The sequence below is a fragment of the Gopherus flavomarginatus genome, chromosome 11 (genome assembly GCF_025201925.1).
Source record: "Gopherus flavomarginatus isolate rGopFla2 chromosome 11, rGopFla2.mat.asm, whole genome shotgun sequence".
NCBI lineage: Eukaryota > Metazoa > Chordata > Testudines > Testudinidae > Gopherus > Gopherus flavomarginatus.
Window position 1 is genome coordinate 41,771,090 of NC_066627.1, and position 18,475 is coordinate 41,789,564.

Genomic DNA, 18,475 nt, shown 5'->3' on the forward strand with positions numbered 1-18,475 from the left:
GTTTATGGAACTTCATGGCGTTATTTACATTTCTGAAAATACTGGGTGCTCCTAAAATGAGTCTGACTGGACTGCGCAGTGTAAGTTCTCACGCCCAGCGCTACTGCTGCACTTCAGATCAGACCCACAGCCCCCTTTTCCTCCAATGAGCTGCTGCCACTTGTGCTGAATGACTAGGTGGCTTTGCAATGCAGAGGAGCGTCCGCTAATGGCTAGAATGAGAATACCAAGTTCTCTCACTCGATTCACTGAACAGAGATTAAGGGCCCGTGCTGCGTGCACACATAGTGAGAGACAGACCCTGTCCTGAGGAGCTTCTAGTCTAAACAGATGGGATGGGAGGGGAACCAGGCACTAAGGAGCGAAGTGACTTTCCCAGAGTTTCACAGCCTGGCAGAACTGGAAATAGAAATCCAGGGGCTCCTGATGCTCCATCCAATGGATACATGCTGCCTCCTCAGACATTTTTATTTGTAAAAGAACTGCCCTACTCCATCCCCTTGTCCCTATGCTGGGGTACCATCCTGGATGCCATTCAGGTAACCCCCCTATTTTAACCTAACAAAACACTGCCCAATACGCCTGTTCTCTGCTTCCAACCCATTTTTCAGTGATTCTGCAGTGAGGAAAAAGTGGATGAACTCTTCACTTGGAAGGAGCGAGTACCCACTTAAAAGCAGAGCAAGCTGGGAAACCTCTCCAGACTATAAAGTAGAATATTAGTTGGGTAAAGGCTGTGGTAGAGACCTCTTAAGAATCGAAGGGACCTTAGGCCTAGCTAGAGAGAGCTTGCTCTGATTATGCAAGTGCCCCATTCTGTTCTTTTATTTTGTCTTTGAAAGATTTGTTTTTATGTTCTAAACTGGAATATTTGCACATCTTGAGTCTGTGCATTTTGTCCAGTGAGCACTGGAAGCCTCATCACCCAGGTCAGAGCACCCTTTTAAGTGTTTCTTTAAAATCTTACATTTGAACCTGGACTCTTGTAAATTAGCCCTATTAACATTTCCTCCCTATAATTGATCTTCAGCCATTAACGGCCCATGCTGCAGTTGCTCGGAGGCTGATTAGAACCCCTCCGGCTGTGAGGAAGTTTCTAGCTGCTTTGCAGATAAAATCAGGTGGACTTGGGCCAAGCTTTTTGCACCCATGATTGTGGGATGAAGTCTATGGGGATCAATACTAGGTCTTCTCTGGCTGAGCAAAGGGAAGTCACTGACCTGAAAAGTACACTTAACTGCCTAAACATGATACGTTCTGGTGAGGAACGTGGAAAAGCTTCAGGTGAAAATATGCCAATGGAGAGGAGACGCTCATAGCATCTCCCATTCCTGAATGTTAAATTTTGCTTCTCAAGCAGCCCATGAAAATAGCTTTCTAAGCCTGATCTTCACTAAACAGACTTTTGTCCTGTCATTGTTTCTTTGACTCTCTGGTCCACTTGATCATTGTTTCAGGAGATCTGTACAAAAAGATGAGTTTGGCAAAGAGTTGTTCCTCTAGCTCCAGCTCCCCAATCTCCCTCACCAGGAAGATGTCCGTGCAGAGTTTCAGGATGCGGTCCACGTTGGGCAGCTCTTCAAACATTATTGAATGGGAGATGCCATTGAAGAACTCTCGGATAAACTTCCCAATGACCAGGACAACAGACATATAGAGTCCAACGATGCTGAGGAGAAGGGAGTACAGAGTTGATCAGAACTAGGTGAAACAAGGGACCGTATCTGTTCCCTAATATGGTCATGCTATCCGCCCACTCTATGGGAGTTGTGCATAAATGTCTATAATAAGCTATTCAGGTATCCATTCATTAAGGTGCAAGTTAGCTTTTCTCAAGGAGCCCAACTTTACCATCCTTACCTTGAATAGTTATACAGAGTTCCTCTGATTTCAGTGAGACTACCAGTGCAGATTAAGGTAGAATAAAAGGCCAGAAGAAGAGACTATTGTGATCAGCTATTCTGACCTGCATAACACAGGCCATAGAATTACCTCCCCCAGCCCTCGTCCAGACTAACCCGCGGCATCGGCGGGTTAAAATCGATTGCTCGGGGATCGATATATCGCGTCTAGTCTGGACGCGATGTATCGATCCCCGAGCGCGCTTACATCGATTCCGGAACTCCATCAACCCGAACGGAGTTCCGGAATCGACACGGAGAGCCGCGGACATCGATGCCGCGCCATCCAGACGGGTGAGTACCTCGATTTTAGAAATTCGACTTCAGCTACGTTATTCCCGTAGCTGAAGTTGCGTATCTAAAATCGATTTTAATTCCTAGTCTGGACGTGGCCCCAGTGCTGTCTGCCTTAAACCCATAACTTGTGGTTGAGCTTCAGCATGTCTTTTTAGAAAGAAATCCAATCACCACCTCCTTAGCTAAAGTGGACCGATGACTAATTACCTTCACTATTAAATTTCTGCTTTTATTTCTAGTCTGAAAATCTCCTAACCCAGGGATTGGAAACTGAATCCAAAGTAGCTCCCAGCATAGTGCTCTGGGAAGGGGACTTTTTTCCTCCTCTTTGTTTTCACATTTGGGTTTACTGAAAAGCGTGTGATTTTTAGATGAAACTAAAAAGGGATATAAGGACTGCTCACTGGCAAAACCCAAGGAATTTGTTTGTGATTTTGAAGGAGAATAAAGCACCTGTGCCTTCAAGCCCTTTCAGAACACAGACCTAGGACTTGAGTAAATTGCCAGGTGCATAAAACTTACTGTGGGGGACACGGAAATGGTATTGCTTTATGTGACTATTTTCCCTCAGAATCACTGCTAATTTTGAAAGCTGTAGCAGTTTACAACAATTAGACTGACTTAGATCAAATGTTAGCCTGCAGGCAGTTTTGTGCACAGCGGGCTAAATTCTGCTCTCAGTTACACTTGTACAACTTCATTGACTACAGCAGGGTCAAAGAGGAGTAATCAAAGGTCAAATCTGGTTGGTGATAACCCTACACCTCCATTTCAGTTGCTAATAGGCCCCCAGCTGGGTTATCTTTCAGTCCAGTGCCTGAGTCAGGTTTGACAGGCTCAGCTTTCGAGCCATATCTGACCAAGGAAGGATAGAAACCAAATACAAAATACTGAAAAATTATGAAAGAACCAACCTGTCAAATACAAAACACAAGCAAGCAGAATAGATGTCTATTCTGCCTGGTTGTGTAGGAAAATGCCAAGACTAAATAACTACCTAATAAACATGAGTAAAGTATTCCTCTACCTAGGAAGAGCAATGGGGAGTATTTTTTGTAGCGTAGCATGCCATCCTTACCCGTAGCCTGCCAGGAATCCCAGACTGGAAGGGCTGACTTTGTCATTGTAGATGATAAGCTCCATATTCTTGCAGCAAGCATTACCAGAGCAGGTAGGATTCCACTCTTGAATAACCCACCACTCAGTAACTTGGCCAGAAGATGAGTTGAGGGCCAGCTGCTGTAGTTTTATGGTTATGTTTCTGAAGAAAGCCATTTTGTCTACGTCCTGTGGTTTATCAGAATGAGCTGGTTCCCAAATGCAAAGATAAAATTAGGAGCTTTTCCCCTACATGTCTAATACCTTTCAGTACTATGCTTCCCTTCCCTGCATGCTATTTCCTTCTCCAAGTACTCCTCTTCAGAGAAGAGAATCTGCTCTGTAGAGCAGTGCAGTGGATCTGCCTTGCACATGTAAAAACTGATGTGCTCACAAATTTATGAGAATTTGTTACCGGGAGAATATTTCCATTTCAGCCAATTTGGTGCAGAATCTTTGAGATACTTGGAAATGTGTGTGAGGCTCACAATATTTCCCCTCTGAGCCCACAGTGGGTACCACTTCGGTTTCCACCAAGGAACCCTGAGACCAAAATCTTTATTGCAACTGCTTACCAACTTGCAAGCGATGTGCAGTTCTAGCTTCTGCTCCAGCAGTAGCCCTGAGGTATCTTGGTACCACGCCGGGAAGCAGTCTAGAAACAAGTGGAAGCCAAAATTGCCTTGGAGTTATCAAATACTTCAGTGCTATGCATTAATCTTCTGGATCATTACCACTTAGAAATGTGCTTGGATCAACCCCCCAGAGTGAATCTGAACTTTGCAACTCCCACCCATATCTGTTAACAGAATGGCTCTATCTAGCTCTCAAGGAGCATATTAGAGAAACTAGCTAAGGTACCTGTATTGCCCCCCATTGCTATAGTATGTGAGCACCTCAAATTATTAACATATTTAATCTCACAAGACCCTTATGAGGTAGGGCAGTCACATTATCCCCATTATACAGATGGGAAAATGAGGCCTAGACCCGCAAAGGTATTTAGATGCCTAACCCTCTATTGAAATCAACAGGAGTTAGGTGTCTAAATAACTTTGTGCATCTACAGCAGAGTGACCTGCCCAAGGTCCTGCAGGAAGTCTGCGGCAAAGTCAGGAATTGAACCCAGATCTCTAGAGCCCTAGGCTAGCACCCTAACAACCAGATCATCCTTCCAGTCCGCCTCATTAGTTGCCCATTTTTGGCAGCCTCAGGAAATAGTCCCGGGGTTGACTGGGCTCTGGAAACCAACCAACCCAAAACCACAGTGATGACCCCTCCAGGCACGTATTCAGGGCAGCTTCTGCCTGGGTTGTAGCTGCTTTGTGGAATCTAGGGCTTCAATCTCTAGGGCTGTACAGACACCAGTGTTGATATGCAACGTATTTCAGAAAAGGATGAGTGTAAATGGAGCTAAAATACTTCTAGGAGTGACTATAACACCCCTGCTCCTCCTTGTCATCAAACAGGAAGAAGTCCTAACATAGCGTCGTTCTAATGTTTGTAAAAGGAGTGATGCTCCCATTGAACGTGTGAACAATCCCCTCTACTGTGTTCACCAACAACAATTCTTTGCCATGGCGCATTTTGAAAACGCTGATCGAACAGAAGAAAAATACTGACATTGGCTCTTTCCTGGTCCCATTTAGCATTTGAACAATTTGTTCTCTTATCTCCTTCTCTTCGTACCGCACAGTGTGCTTGCCAGACGCTTCCACATTCTTCACCAGAGAAGCATTCCTGCCCAAAGGAAATCAAGCGCGGTATATTCAGGTGTGGTATCCAAATGCAGTTCAAGATAAGACTTACTGGGGGGGATTCTTCTTCCTGCTGTGGGCCAGATGTGCTGCTGTGCACAGGGGCTGTAAAGACACTCTGGTGCAGGCACTATATAAGACAGCTGCGGGCTGTCTTATGAGGGTCCTTTGCAAGGAGACATGTTGGAGGTGAAGCTGCAGCACAGAGTGCTGCAGAGGATAATTACCCCAGCCTCTCGGTGGACGTAGGTGTGAGGCTTAAGTCATGAATGAAAGTTTGTAGCGGGCTTTGAGATCCCTGAATGGAAGCTATTAATTAACTAATTATTATTATGTATTTATATTGTGGTAGCTCCTAGGAGCCCCTGTCATGGACCAGGACCCCTTTGTGCGAGGTGTGGTACAAACACAGAACACAAAGATGGTCCCGGCCCTAAAGAGCTCACACTCTGTATAAGCCATGCAGGAAACAATGCGACAGCATTGGTCAGCATGACTGGCAGTGACCTCAGCATACCAGCAGGCTTAACCATAGTGAAGTTTGAATTAATAACAGCCATATAATTCATTAACTGATGTAGTTAAAACTGACTTGCAACTCCTCTGAAAAGTACTTTTAAAATAAATACAGAACTTGAGCTGCTTTTTAATCGATTGCAGTGTTAACTACGATGCTGCATTTACCTGAGAATTGTCCAGTGAAAGTTGATGTAGACAGCAGTTGAGCTGGAGAGCTCGTCCATCATGTCCTCTCGACTGGCGGGACTGATGCTCCACAGCAAGCTGGCATTACTCTTTATTTTAGCAAGGACAATGTCCTCCGGGCTGTAGTTCACTATAAACTGCATGGCAGACTTGGGAAGGGATAGAAGGGATAAAACATCAAGACAGGAACCTGTTGGCTTCTCGTTAGGACCTCATCTACACAAGCTTTACAATAGGAACCAACACATTTAAAACGGCTAAACTTAACAGCAGCCAAACTGCGGAGTTTGCTCAACTGCCGAGAGCAGGGCCAGGCTGTGTGAGACACTGCTCAAAAACCTAGTGCTGGGCCCAATCCTGCCTCACGGCCAAGCTCCCAGAACTCCAGGAGAGACAGGAATGGGGTCACCGGGGAACAGCCCCCACAAAGCTGCTGCCAGGAAAAACTGGCATAGTGGAATAGAGCTTTGCCATCTCCCCTCACCTCCCCCCCCATCCATGCCCCCTTCGGCCCTGGGCTAGAAGGACAGGACCTGGCAGCAGCACTGATGTGCTGAGAAGGACTCTCCTGCTGGGCATTTGGAGCTGAATTATGGCTCCTTTGCACTTCCTGAGTGTAACAAAGGGGCCATAACTGGACTGAGGATCTGGCCCACTAACCCTAATAGAAGCAGGGATGTACACTAGAGTAGGGTTAGAGATCAGTTTAACCTGCAGCCAGATTTAAACCAGGTGTGACAGTGTGCAGGGGCACTACCTGGTTCTTGGTGATCAAGGGGTTAATACCAGCTCAGCATTCCCTCCCCGCTCTTTACACAGGTGCTATGGGGAAGGGCTATACATTGGCCACTTAAGGCAGTGAGAAGAGGAGTCACTTTAGGGACTGTCCGACTCCAGACTGGGGAAATATTTGGTGAGTTTATTTTTTGCTTTGACTTTAAGTTGCAACATTCCCCCTTTGCTGACTATACCTGTGTTTGTGCTGAGTCACCCTGCCAGCATGTGCCATGACTTCTAAGCACTGCTGAAATCCCTCTGTAGACAAGACTTGGGCTAAAAAAATCACTGCAGTTTTATGAAGGGCTCACCCCAGGAAAGTGAAGATACGCCCACCAAAGCACCTGGCACCTGCTGGAGAACTCTAACCGAGCAGCACTAACACTCAGGGATGACCGGAGGGAATCTGGGCTCTCTGATGAAATGAGCTGTTCGAGTGACACTTACCGGGTGAAGGGCATATTGATTAGCCAGCTCGTTATATGCTGCTGGAGAGAAAGGGATCAGATTCCGCTGCTGAGTGCTCATGGTGAATAATGACTAGACAAGAAAAAGAGGGCGAATCACAGATATGACATTCTCAGTGCAGCCTGGGACCCCTGTGCCTCCAGGCACTGCCGCAATACAGAGAAAATCCCTACCATTGGTATGAAGCATGAAACCAAACAGAATTTGCCACCTCCACTTTTCTTTCTTCCTATTACCTTTCCCTTTTCTTTTGCTTCCACTGCCATTTCACACAGGGCACTGAACAGCAGCCTTCAATCGCCCCTAGCATAGTCCATGTGCACACCAGTCAACAATAAGGTGAAAAGATCCTGACCCTAGTGCAAATCCACTCTGTGTGTGTGTGTCATGCTCCTGTAAGAACGCTACCCTTACCTCATAACCGCTAATGGTAATTTTGACTGAGACATCCAGGGGCTGATTGGTTACTCCTGCCACAGATTTAACCAGTGACATAAGAAGCAGTGGGAACCACACAATGCAGACCAATATAAAGACAATACAGCCTCCTATTCCATACTTCACAATCATTTTCTTCTTCTGGCCAGAAGGCTGAGGATATTTCTGCAAAGGAAAAGATACAATTGAGCATGATGCAATTGTAGCATGGCAGGGAAACCAGGCAGGAAGAAACTTGGTGACCCTTTTGAGGCTATGAGGTAGAACATTTGGGAAATAACCCAGTTGTTTTGCATGCACACTGAGTGACAGATTACTCAATCAACACACACATACACACACACACTAAGGACATGTGTAGACTGACTGGCAAACACACAATCTCAAGTGAAGTATCAGAGGGGTAACCATGTTATTCTGGATTGAGTTATTCCACTTCTAATTTATCTATTCACTTTTAATGAACTATTTAACAATTTTCAAGTTTAAAGATGCTGTAAATGCTATTATTTTATTTGTGAGCGTTGGGGTTGAAATGCATTGTACACACTTATAATTCAGTAGAAATGATCAGTATAATGTCTATATGATGTTCTTAGAGGTAGCCCATTGCTCCCTCTCAGGACTGAGTAGCTACTGCAATGGAACACCTCTTTGAGGAAACAGCACTAGTGAAATAGACTGGGGCAAGGCTGTAAAAAAAAAAAAAAGGCTACAGGGCTAGGAAGCAGCATCTAGAGGAAGAAGAGCCAGGAGCCTAAAGTCTTGGTAGAAACGAGATGTCCCCCAGCTCCTTCCATTGAAAGGGTGCTGCTCTTCGCAGAAAGCAGCAGCAGCTGGCAGCAGAGCATGGCATTCAGATGGTGGAGCCCCATTGCTTAGAGGAGCTAAAATTAGACTGGACAAAATTCTACAAAATGTACCATAGGGAACAGTCCTGCATGGGCCAGAGGGGTGGAGCAGACCTCCTAATAGTTATTTTCCAGCTCTAACTTGTGTGACTTTTAATATATTCTCTCATCTCCCACCATGAGATATGAGTTATGCTTATAAATAAGGAAGAACTGTCTGTAGCTGGAAACTCCTTTAAGGGAGAGTCTTTTTAAGATGCGGGCGAGGAATTCTTCCCCTCATCTTACAGAGAGAGGGTGAAATCCTGGCTCCATTGAAGTCAAAAGGAGCTTTGACACTGACTTCAATGGGGCCAGGATGCCACCCACAGGGACTATTCGGTAAATGCAAAAGTAGCTTTTGATAACATAGAAGATCCCGCCGGTGAGCTCAGACCAATGCTGATGCTGAAGTGGAACTGGAATGGTGATGTACTGCTAGGTGAAACCAAACTCCCATCTCTAGTGTCTATCTGACTAAAGGCAAAAGATCCCATAATCTTGGAGTCCCACCAAAATCCCCACTCTGAGTAAAACTGGTCTATGCCTGAGACATTGCTGAGTTTGAATTATGGCTGCCTTGTTTAACTATACAGTCAGAATGCTATGGGCATCTCCGTTTATCTGCAGTATTGCAGTGCACAGTGAACAAGGGAAGGTTCTGCTCAAACATAAATTTCTGTATCTTCCCAAGTCCAGTTTTTTTTGAAGGATGCATTATTTCCCCCCCACCCCCCAGCCTAAACTGGCCTCACAGATGTCTGTTAGAGAATTTTATGAGATGGGATTGTACAACTGGAATCACTTGCCTTCTCAGACTCTCTCAGGCATTTCATAATGAAAATATTTGCATATAAATCCTCCACACAGATCCAGCTGGAAAGACTCAGTGTGGTGTCAGTCCAGACCCAGTCCATGACAGCTCTCAGCTCGGTAAGGAAAGGCACCATACGAAACCTACCAGTTGAAGAAAGAAAGAGTGTTATTAACATTTTAGAGTGACATCTTTGTTAATAAATACCAGAGCCTGGAGTCCTAGCAGATAATTTTCAGGCATTTATTGAAATCTTTTTCCCTGGCACAATGTTCCTTGATTTTGAGGGACTTTTCCTTTATCAGCTCCTGAAAAATAGTTTCCAGTGTGTAGTTGTATAGTACTGAAACTGTACAGAGTGCCCAGGGATTTCAGAAATCACAGAAACCTTCATGCTTCGGGGCACAAACCAAATGCTAACTGCCTAGGGGTAGGAAGAAACTTTCCCTATGGGCAAATTATCCCACGATTGTCCATTATGGGAAGTCCAAGGCATCTGGTACTGGCCACTATTGGCGGCAGGGTACTGGACTGGATGGATCATTCATCTGATCCCGTCTAGCAGTTCCTATAAACCTATTCACCCACCAGGAAATTATTCAAATTTGGAAGATCTTCTTTAAAGGCCAAATTTCCAGTAGGGCCTTGACTTGGCCTCCTGTTGTTCCTGTGCAAATACCTGTGTGCACCCTTCTCAGATGTCAGCACCCGTGTACAAAAGACCACCCATTGTGCTGGATGCTGTACAGAGAAGTATAGTCTCTGCCCAAACTGATAGATTCCTGCAGATGTAAGAGATGGAGTCTGTTCATGGAACATCTACGGATCCTGAGGGTGTGTGTCTTTGTGCACAAATCATTGTTTCTATCCCCTGAGCTGGCAAGTAATAGCACTCAAAACTGCAGTGCATGACCCACTAGAGGCCAATCCTTGAAAACTAGGCCACAAGTATGCAGGAGAGAGTTTTCTCCCTTAAAGTTCCTTTCAGAGCCTCTTCCTTTATACAAAACCCACAGATTGCTCCATGCAATGTTAGCCCATATGGGAAAATGGATATTTTTTCCATAGTGTTTTTTAGGTTAATAATATGTAACTCAGCATGTATTTAAAAATGCCTTGAGTACATAAAATTCATCCCAAATATGACCAAACTGGCCAATGGCTTTTTAATATCTCCGCCACAAGACTGTGTATCAACATATTTCCTGTCTGGATCCATTCCAGTGGCAATTCCAGGCATGGAATATATTTAGTCTATATTAACTTAGTCTATTTAACTTTCAGTTAGGCTCATCTCACAACCATGCTATTTCAGGGTGATTTATACAATATTTACACTGAAATCTGCTAATATTTCCTTGCCTCTTGATACTGGATCACAGCACATACATTCCAGAGCCCCAGGCTGGAGGAATAAGCAGCTATTCTAGGCAATCAGAGAGGAGCTAGCTAAGGAGAGACCGCCAGGATGTGAGATGATTTGTCTGAAAAGTTTATCGAGTGATTATGTAGAAAGGTAGCAATCAGGCTAGGGGAAAAGATAAGCTACAGCAACAAGAAATGTGGGTTGCACTCAAGAGTCAAATTATGGCATTCAGCCCCTGCTGTCCTTTCCTCTAAAGTGCAAACGTAGGGCTTGAGCTTAATTTCTGATATACCTGCCATAAATCACACATACCCCCAAAAAAGAACAGTCAACATTTATCATGCTAAATACTGGTCCCACTGAATTGAGTGAGGATTGTATCATTGGCTTTAATGAGACTAGGGCTTGGTCCACGGTTTTTAAGCCTTTATTATAAAAGCTGAACATCCCCTCTCTGCTTACCCTTGGAATAGGAAAAGGTTTACAAAATTGTAACTCTTTGTCAGAAAGTTGCCTAGGACCCGATTCGGATAACCACATTTGATCTGATACGCAGACAGGCCAAAATAAACACATTTGACTAAGTACCAAAGTTGAGCCACATGGTTTCTGTTGAATCTCCTGTAAGTGAGTAAAAGAGAGATTTCATTACACTATTTTTGTCACTAAAGTCATTTAATTTTTTTTTTAATGTGACAGTTCCTGAATCACTAGTTTGACCTTCCTGTTAATATCACCTCCTCAGACTGGATTGGAACCTAGTGAAAATGAGATGCAAAGTGAGTGGCCATATGTCATCACTTGAGGCTGTGGGTCCTATTAAATGGAGCTTCTTTTCCCTGCAGCTTGAATAATAAATGTCCATCCACCAAAGGAAAGTGTTGACCAACAGCGAGCAGCTTCAAAGTAAGATATGTCTAAAGTTGGGAGAATATTTCTGCCAGAGTTTTTTCCTCCTGCCATACTTCATAAGCCTGCAAATGTCTCCTTTTCCTGAGATCTCATTTTCAAAGAGTCAGATGCACAGTTCCCCATAACTGAGCTTGTATATGAACCACATACCTGGCTATTTGCTCAAATAAACTAGGCGTGCAACACAGTAGCATTTTGCACACATAATTGCACTCTCCTTTGTTCTCTTTACCCAAAGCATGCTGCACTTTCAGTGTGAAGACTGCGGTAGGAAATTAAGTTGTCCATCTGTTCATTTCCAAACCCACCCATCGCAGCATAAGTGCTAAGAGCACAAATTAAATTGCTGCTGAAAGCATGCAGAAATGTCAGATTTCAAAGCCACCACGGCTTCCACTTGTTTTCCCATTGAAAGCAAGTCCTGCTCATGAGAGAGAGAGAGAGATTTTTCATGTGACACTGGCCACAGTTGTACCTTTCGGTAACGCCTGGCAAGATGAAGAACATCCAGAAGTGAATGCCAAAGACAAGGACAACCTGGAATACACACTTTCCAAACATAGTCTTCCTCAAGTAAATGGCCCGGTCCACTATCATAGTGCCAAACTGAATCAGGAGCATCACCAGGAAGGCTTCAGGGACCTGGTCTTCCGACAGGGATTCAGTTATGTCAGCAGCTGCTGAGTGTTTCTGAAAGGGGAAAATCTAGTTACAAAGCAATACCACTCAGGATTTATCCAATGATTTTATATAACCCATAGGATAGTGGGGAAACTCCAGACTGTTACTTATGTGAGTAGTCCCTATTCAGGCAAGTATCTCCCCTGAGTGTAAGGGAACTTACAGCTGTAAGCAAGTGCTGCATTTTCTGTTAAGGGCTGGAAAGGCAAGGCTCTAATCTCTCCTTTCTACAAACAAATCCCTACTCTGCAGGCACTAAGTAGAAGCATCTTAAATAAAGACGCAGATAAAATGACAGTGAGCAGCTGCTGATGCCTCGTGGAGGATTCTGAAGAACTGGTTTTTAAACAATTCTGTTCCTTTGTTTCATAGAGCAATGGTCATCTACCCTGCATCGAGAGCCAGGTCCATGTTTGTAGCTTGCACCTCTCAAAATAAAATCTTCAGATCCAGATTTCAAAGCCCCATGCTTGGGAAGGTTCAGATATGGAGTTTTAACTAGACCCATTATAAAAATATCAGGGCTTCAGAGCTGTGGTTTGGATCCATCTCCATCCCTCACTTTCTCTTTCTCCGCCCTAAGTTTTTATAACTAAGACTATTTTGCATGAAACCAAGCTTTTAAGGATCTTGATAGACTCATCTGTTGTTATTACTGCTCATTCCCCCACTTGGAAGCAGAATCACATTCTTTTGAGACATAACAATAACATCCAGATGTGGAAAGCACAAGCAAGTGCTACGGCAGCCAAGCACATTGTGCAAGCAGCAATGCTGAGAGCATAAGCATAGCACTGACTGGGTTGTGCTTCTGTTCCAGAAGCCTACATCACTCTGCCGCTTTGCCATCAGTTTGGAGTTATAGCCCTTCTGGAAATGAAACAGTCTCCCGCTCTCTATGCATGAGGACCCTCTCCTGAAAGAGGCTGAGCATCTCTCATGAGATACTGAGCCGCCCTCCACTCCCATTAATGTCTATGGTGTTCTTTACATTGCAGTAGGGGTTCAGGACCTCATAGGATCAAGGTCCTACATAACCCTCCCTTTCTCCTTTCTTTTGACTAGTTTTCCATCTCAAATCTCTACACTGAGGTGATCTACTCTTTATTAAAAAAATAAAACAAAGCAATATGGGGGGGGGGGAATGGAACAAGCAAAGAATTCATGATCAAATAAAGTGAAACATTTTGCTTTCTTTGGGACACAATGGTACTCCCTGCCCAGTGTCTGCTGCAGAGCCTCTCCCTTCTCATCATTAGTCACTGTGCTATCTGAATCAGTTAGCCTGTCTTTTGTGGGTAATCTCTTCTCTAGTCTATGGAGACTCCTTGGTCAAGAGAATTTAAGGTTGAATCAAAAAAACAAACTAAAAGAGTGGCTATGATTCAGGGGAAATTTCCATCAGGTCCCTGATGGTAGAGAAGAGAGAGGAATCAACTGTAGTGAATACCAAGTGTGTTCTTTATTCACACACACATAGGACACTGTGGTTCTTCCTGGCTCCCAGACTGATTAACTTAGCCTGTGCCTCCTCCTGTCCCCCTAAATCCTGGAGTATGCAGTCATGGAAGGGACTGCTGACTATATACCATAGTCCCCAACTTAATAATCAAGCTACTTGCTTTGCAGTCTGTATAAAGAAAGTGCATTTGTGCTTACACCAAAAGCCCAGTATCCAAAGATAACAATTATAAAATTGATCACGTCAACCAGGAACATCAGTGCATAGACGTCACAGACGGGGCTGTATTCTGGATGAATAATGTCATAGAAGAACTGCCTGATAGGTCGATAGATTTGAAGAGCACTAGGGGTAAAAACAAGTATAATCTAGGTCAATGGAAATTGTAACAATGCATCCTCAGAATGATCAGATGAATGTCTCCACTGCACGTCTTCCATAGAAGACCCATAAACACTGGAATTATAATTAATTAACTGAACTGAAGTGCAGCAATGTCTCATTTTCTTAAGAGATGTTACAAATAATACCCCAATTACATTTTAATCACCAGCTTCTTTGCTTTCAATATCAGTTGTTTCATCTTTTGCTTAAGAAGTTTCTTCTTGTTGATGGGACTCTTTCTAAAAAGCTTCCGTTTCTTCCTGGCTTCCTTCTTCTGAGTCTTGCCTACCAAAGAGAAGACAAATCACAGATTTGTCTGGGGGCCATTCTTTTCTTAAAAGCCATGTCCTAATTTTGTCACAAAGGTTTACAATTCTGTTTAACCTTAGGTGTTCCATTAAGGCACTGTTCAGCCAGTAGGGTTAGCTCACAAGAAATCAGTGTTTGAGAATGCCCTATGCATATAGTTTCTTGGGCTAACAAATACACCAAGTTACTCAGAAGGAATTATTTGGCATCTATATACCATGCTAATGGGCATATTAGGAAAAAAATCACAGTAATACTCTAGTATGGGTGGGTAGAGACTACTACCATCTAGGCACAATCTCCCTATTTTCAGGTGCATCCAGAGCAAATTTGCCTCATAGTATTTTCTCCACCTGAATTTTAAAATTAAATCCCCCCTTAGTGTCTAAAACTAGCTCAGTGTGGCTCTGACTACCTCTGTTAATGGAGGCTGTCTTCCTTCCTCTGAAGACACTCCCTGAGGGATTGTGATGTCTGAAAAGGTGCCATGCCCCCAATCCAGGCTCATCTTCCTGCAGACCACCTCTGGACTCCTGGTTCTTTGGACTCCTAGAAAATCTCCTTTTCTTGGTATCAGACACATTGGCACCTTTGGAATCCCATAGTCCATGGCACTAATGGGAACATTTAAAGAATGATAAACACAGTTTGATACACTGTGTCCTCAGCACAGCATCTTTAATTCGCAGTAACCATGAATTGCTCTACAGGTGGAGATAGAGGCAGACACAGAATGGGGGAGAGAGAAACAGGGTGAGTTTGCACTTGAGATGAAAACTTGGTTTCATGACGGGTAGGGAATGGGCACAAGTCCCCAAATTTGGATCCACGCTTCAAAGCCTCTAAAATCCAGGGGCAAACCTCTTATTGACTTCAGCAGGGCTAGGATTTCTAATCTCCCATCCCAGCATGTGAGTATCTCACATGAAAGCAAATGGCATATATTTGTAAAGAATTAGGCCCACAAGTGTTCAAATCTGAAATTTTGTTGGACTTGAGGGCCAAATGCTAAGTTTAAATCCAAACCTGGGTTTGGACTCTGAGTCCCTGCCCCTAAAGAATGAGATGAGTTTTGAATTTATAACAGAAATGAAGATCAGGCAAGTTTAGCAGAGTTTCAGTTTTTCTCTGCAAACATTCAGCAGAGCTCTAAGAAATGAGCCATTTCTTCTTCTCCTTCTCTTCAAGAACAACTTACCTTCAAGATAGACCTGTGAAAGAACAAAGCCAGAAGCTGCACAAGATCAAAATGCACATAGCCATCCTTCTTCTCAATCCCAACAATATTTGGCAGAACAAATGGCTCTTCTGCATTGATGCCACCGTATAACTTAGTGGTCCAGGGAAAGAATCCAAACTGAGCAAAATATTTGACAACTACTGTTATCTAAAGAGAAAAAAAAATACGAAATTAGTTGGAAGTCATGGCCTGGCAGGGCAACAACTGCTCTTAAACATTTTCAGAAGAGTTTCTAGATCTTCCAAATACAGGGAAAGACTCCAACCAGCATTTCTGCTGGCTTGAGATTCTGGAGAGCTAACCTTGCTTTGGGATCCAGTGGCGTTTTATCACGTATAGATGTTCTCTAATTTTGTTTATTTCTGGTTTTATGTTCAATAAATTACCTGCAGTTTGTGAGCTACCTTCAGACCTACCAATGTCCTTTAGTCACATCCGCCATCTAGTCTACCCCATTAACATCAATTCTAACAGAAGTTTATTGCACGTTAATGTAAAGAAAAAGAATAGTATTTGTTTGCAGAGAGACACGTCTGCAGCAAGGCAACTTTCTGGCTGTTGCATACCTCTGTATAAACGATAGCCATCATCCAGAAGAATTTAGTAGGCCTTGGAATGGATAACATGGCCCACAGAAATATAAGGATAGGCAGAACCAAAGTGAGGACTGAAGCAGAGACCATGTGGTTGAGAATGATCACAAAATAACAGAGCATTTCTGACTTGGATACCATCGCATTGTACAAAGCAAAGCCCAACTTCAGGGATCGAGGCAGACTCTGGTAAAACTTGTCCGACTGCTCCAGTTCATTGTCATGAAACATCCTGAACCACATAACAAAAAAATATATAAAAACAGATTAATTATATTTCCTCACAGAATTGGTGCAAGGCTACAAGCTAGTATTTTTAATACAGAAGGTTATATAAATGAGACGAGATGTATGGCATAATATAATCTCTTCAGCACTGCATGCCTAAGGCTGTGATAGTTTGTCAACCAAATCTTCTGTGAAAGCTGTCAGTGATCTAACTCACATACACTCATAATCCCTCACCCCTCATTCTGAACAGCCCCCACAAAACACGGGTGTGTTTGCACATTTAAACCTCCAAGTACAAAGTAACTCCTGGAGGTGCTGCTGAGCACTCTCCATTTTTGTTGACCTTAGCCCTTAATTCACCAATTCAGTAGCATTAGTGCATGACAACTGTCGTGTTCGTATGAACACAAATGCCTGTGCTGCGTGGGCACAGTTCTTTCAATCTAACCCTAATAGTCAGGCTGGTCGTGAGGAGTGGGGACAAAACAACAACAAAAAACCACCTTAGTGACATTTTTGAAATTTCTGAGTTGTTTCCATCTCATAGGGTTCAAACTGGGCCTGAAATGTTCTGTGCAGGTGGGTTATTTCGTTTTTTTTTACTGAAATTTTAATTTGTTTTTTAAATATTTTTTTCATTTACCACAACCACCATTTTCAATAAGTAACAGTTTGTTGTAAGCAAAAAAATCTATTTTGGTAAAAAAATTCAGTAAAAATAATGGAAAAATTTGCAAAAAGTGAGAATTTCAACAACTTTTTATGAAAAGTTTCATTTTGGGAGGAAAAAAAGCCATGGGGGGGGGGCTTTTAATGTGAAAATTTTTGACCAGTTGGACCATGTAGTAGGATTAGTCTCATGGAGACTATAATCCATAGTTCCATATCCCCCAGCTGGTGAAAACTGGCATAGCTTTACTATGAATGGAGCTACACTGACTTACGCTGGCTGAGCATCTGCCCCATAAAGTCTCTCTTTTTTAGTCTGACATCAGACACAACGTCCAATGTCAGCTTGTGCAAGTGAAAAAACTAGACACAGTCAAGTGATGCCATGTTGTTTAAGGCACATCATCATTTCATGAACACATTTTTGGGTATCTCTGCAGCTGGGTTTGACTTTAGGTCTTTCTTGCCTGTTCAGAAGCAGCTCACTGGCAGTCATGATAGCAGGAACTTCATTTAATGGTCTGCCTGCTTTGCTCCTCTCAGCTGATGGGGAAACAGCATAATCTTTTGTTTCACAGGAAGGAAGTGGAGTGGTCATTTCTGGGGCAGCTTCTTTGATGCTGTCTTCATCTTCCCTCTTCTCTCCTGTCTCCTCTCCATTAATTTCCTCAGCAACTTCATCAGGTGTCCTAGATCCAGAATGTGTTTCTTTTAAAAAAAAAATCACTGAAAATCACAAGTTAAGTTTCTTAATAGACATTGAAATAATTGTACTAATATGAAACCTCCTGGCTCATGCCAAAGTGAGAAGGGGCTCACTCACCATAAATTCAGAATCCAGCTAAGAATTCCAACATCTAAGGTCATGGTGACAGTGATTAGAAAGGATTCACACGGAATTTAATGTTATTTCCATACAAGCTTGTTCTTTTAAAGTATTCAAAACATTTCAATTTACATCACACTAATTGCAGGCTAACCAGCCTCACAGCAGTCATTGCATGAGCTGCATGCTTATTGATCTCTCTACAATATTACACATGGGTTACTCCAGCTGCATGCCAGCTAATTCCACTGTAATCATTCCCCTGAGTTTAGCTGTTGCTAACTGACCTCCCTGTAGCCACTCCCTAGGGGCTATTTTTTCATAGAATCATAGAAATATTGGTCTGGGAGGGATTTGAGAAGTCACCACATCAAGCCCCCTGCTCTGTAGAGGACCAAGTAAACCTAGACTATCCCTGACAGGTGTTTGTCCAATCTGTTCTGGAAAACCTCCAGTGATATGGATTCTACAGCCTCCCATGGAAGCCTATTCCAGAGCTTAACTACCCTTATCGTTAGAAAGCTTTTCCTAATATCTAACCTAAATCTCCCTTGCTGCAGATTAAGCCCATTACTTCTTGCCTCACCTTCAGTGGACATGAAGAACAATTGATCACCACACTTAACACAGTTGAAGACTGTTATCAGGTCTTTCCTC

At 43.3% G+C, this 18,475-nt stretch overlaps 1 protein-coding gene across 1 annotated transcript in view; it reads right to left on the reverse strand.

The window, feature by feature from the left end:
• Positions 1-38: 38 nt before the first annotated feature.
• Positions 39-18,475, reverse strand: part of LOC127030989 (piezo-type mechanosensitive ion channel component 2-like) — a 65,451-nt gene continuing 47,014 nt past the window's right edge. Inside the window, exons 35-50 of the mRNA XM_050917666.1 lie at positions 17,460-17,681; positions 16,066-16,324; positions 15,458-15,646; positions 14,675-14,873; positions 14,106-14,235; positions 13,764-13,911; positions 11,899-12,113; positions 10,974-11,132; positions 9,141-9,288; positions 7,418-7,606; positions 6,983-7,075; positions 5,738-5,907; positions 4,920-5,036; positions 3,872-3,951; positions 3,277-3,505; positions 39-1,669 (exon numbers count right to left, since the gene is read on the reverse strand). Coding sequence (XP_050773623.1) covers positions 1,414-1,669; positions 3,277-3,505; positions 3,872-3,951; positions 4,920-5,036; positions 5,738-5,907; positions 6,983-7,075; positions 7,418-7,606; positions 9,141-9,288; positions 10,974-11,132; positions 11,899-12,113; positions 13,764-13,911; positions 14,106-14,235; positions 14,675-14,873; positions 15,458-15,646; positions 16,066-16,324; positions 17,460-17,681 — 2,803 coding nt within the window. The 3' untranslated portion in view covers positions 39-1,413. The remainder of the gene's footprint in view (positions 1,670-3,276; positions 3,506-3,871; positions 3,952-4,919; positions 5,037-5,737; positions 5,908-6,982; positions 7,076-7,417; positions 7,607-9,140; positions 9,289-10,973; positions 11,133-11,898; positions 12,114-13,763; positions 13,912-14,105; positions 14,236-14,674; positions 14,874-15,457; positions 15,647-16,065; positions 16,325-17,459; positions 17,682-18,475) is intronic.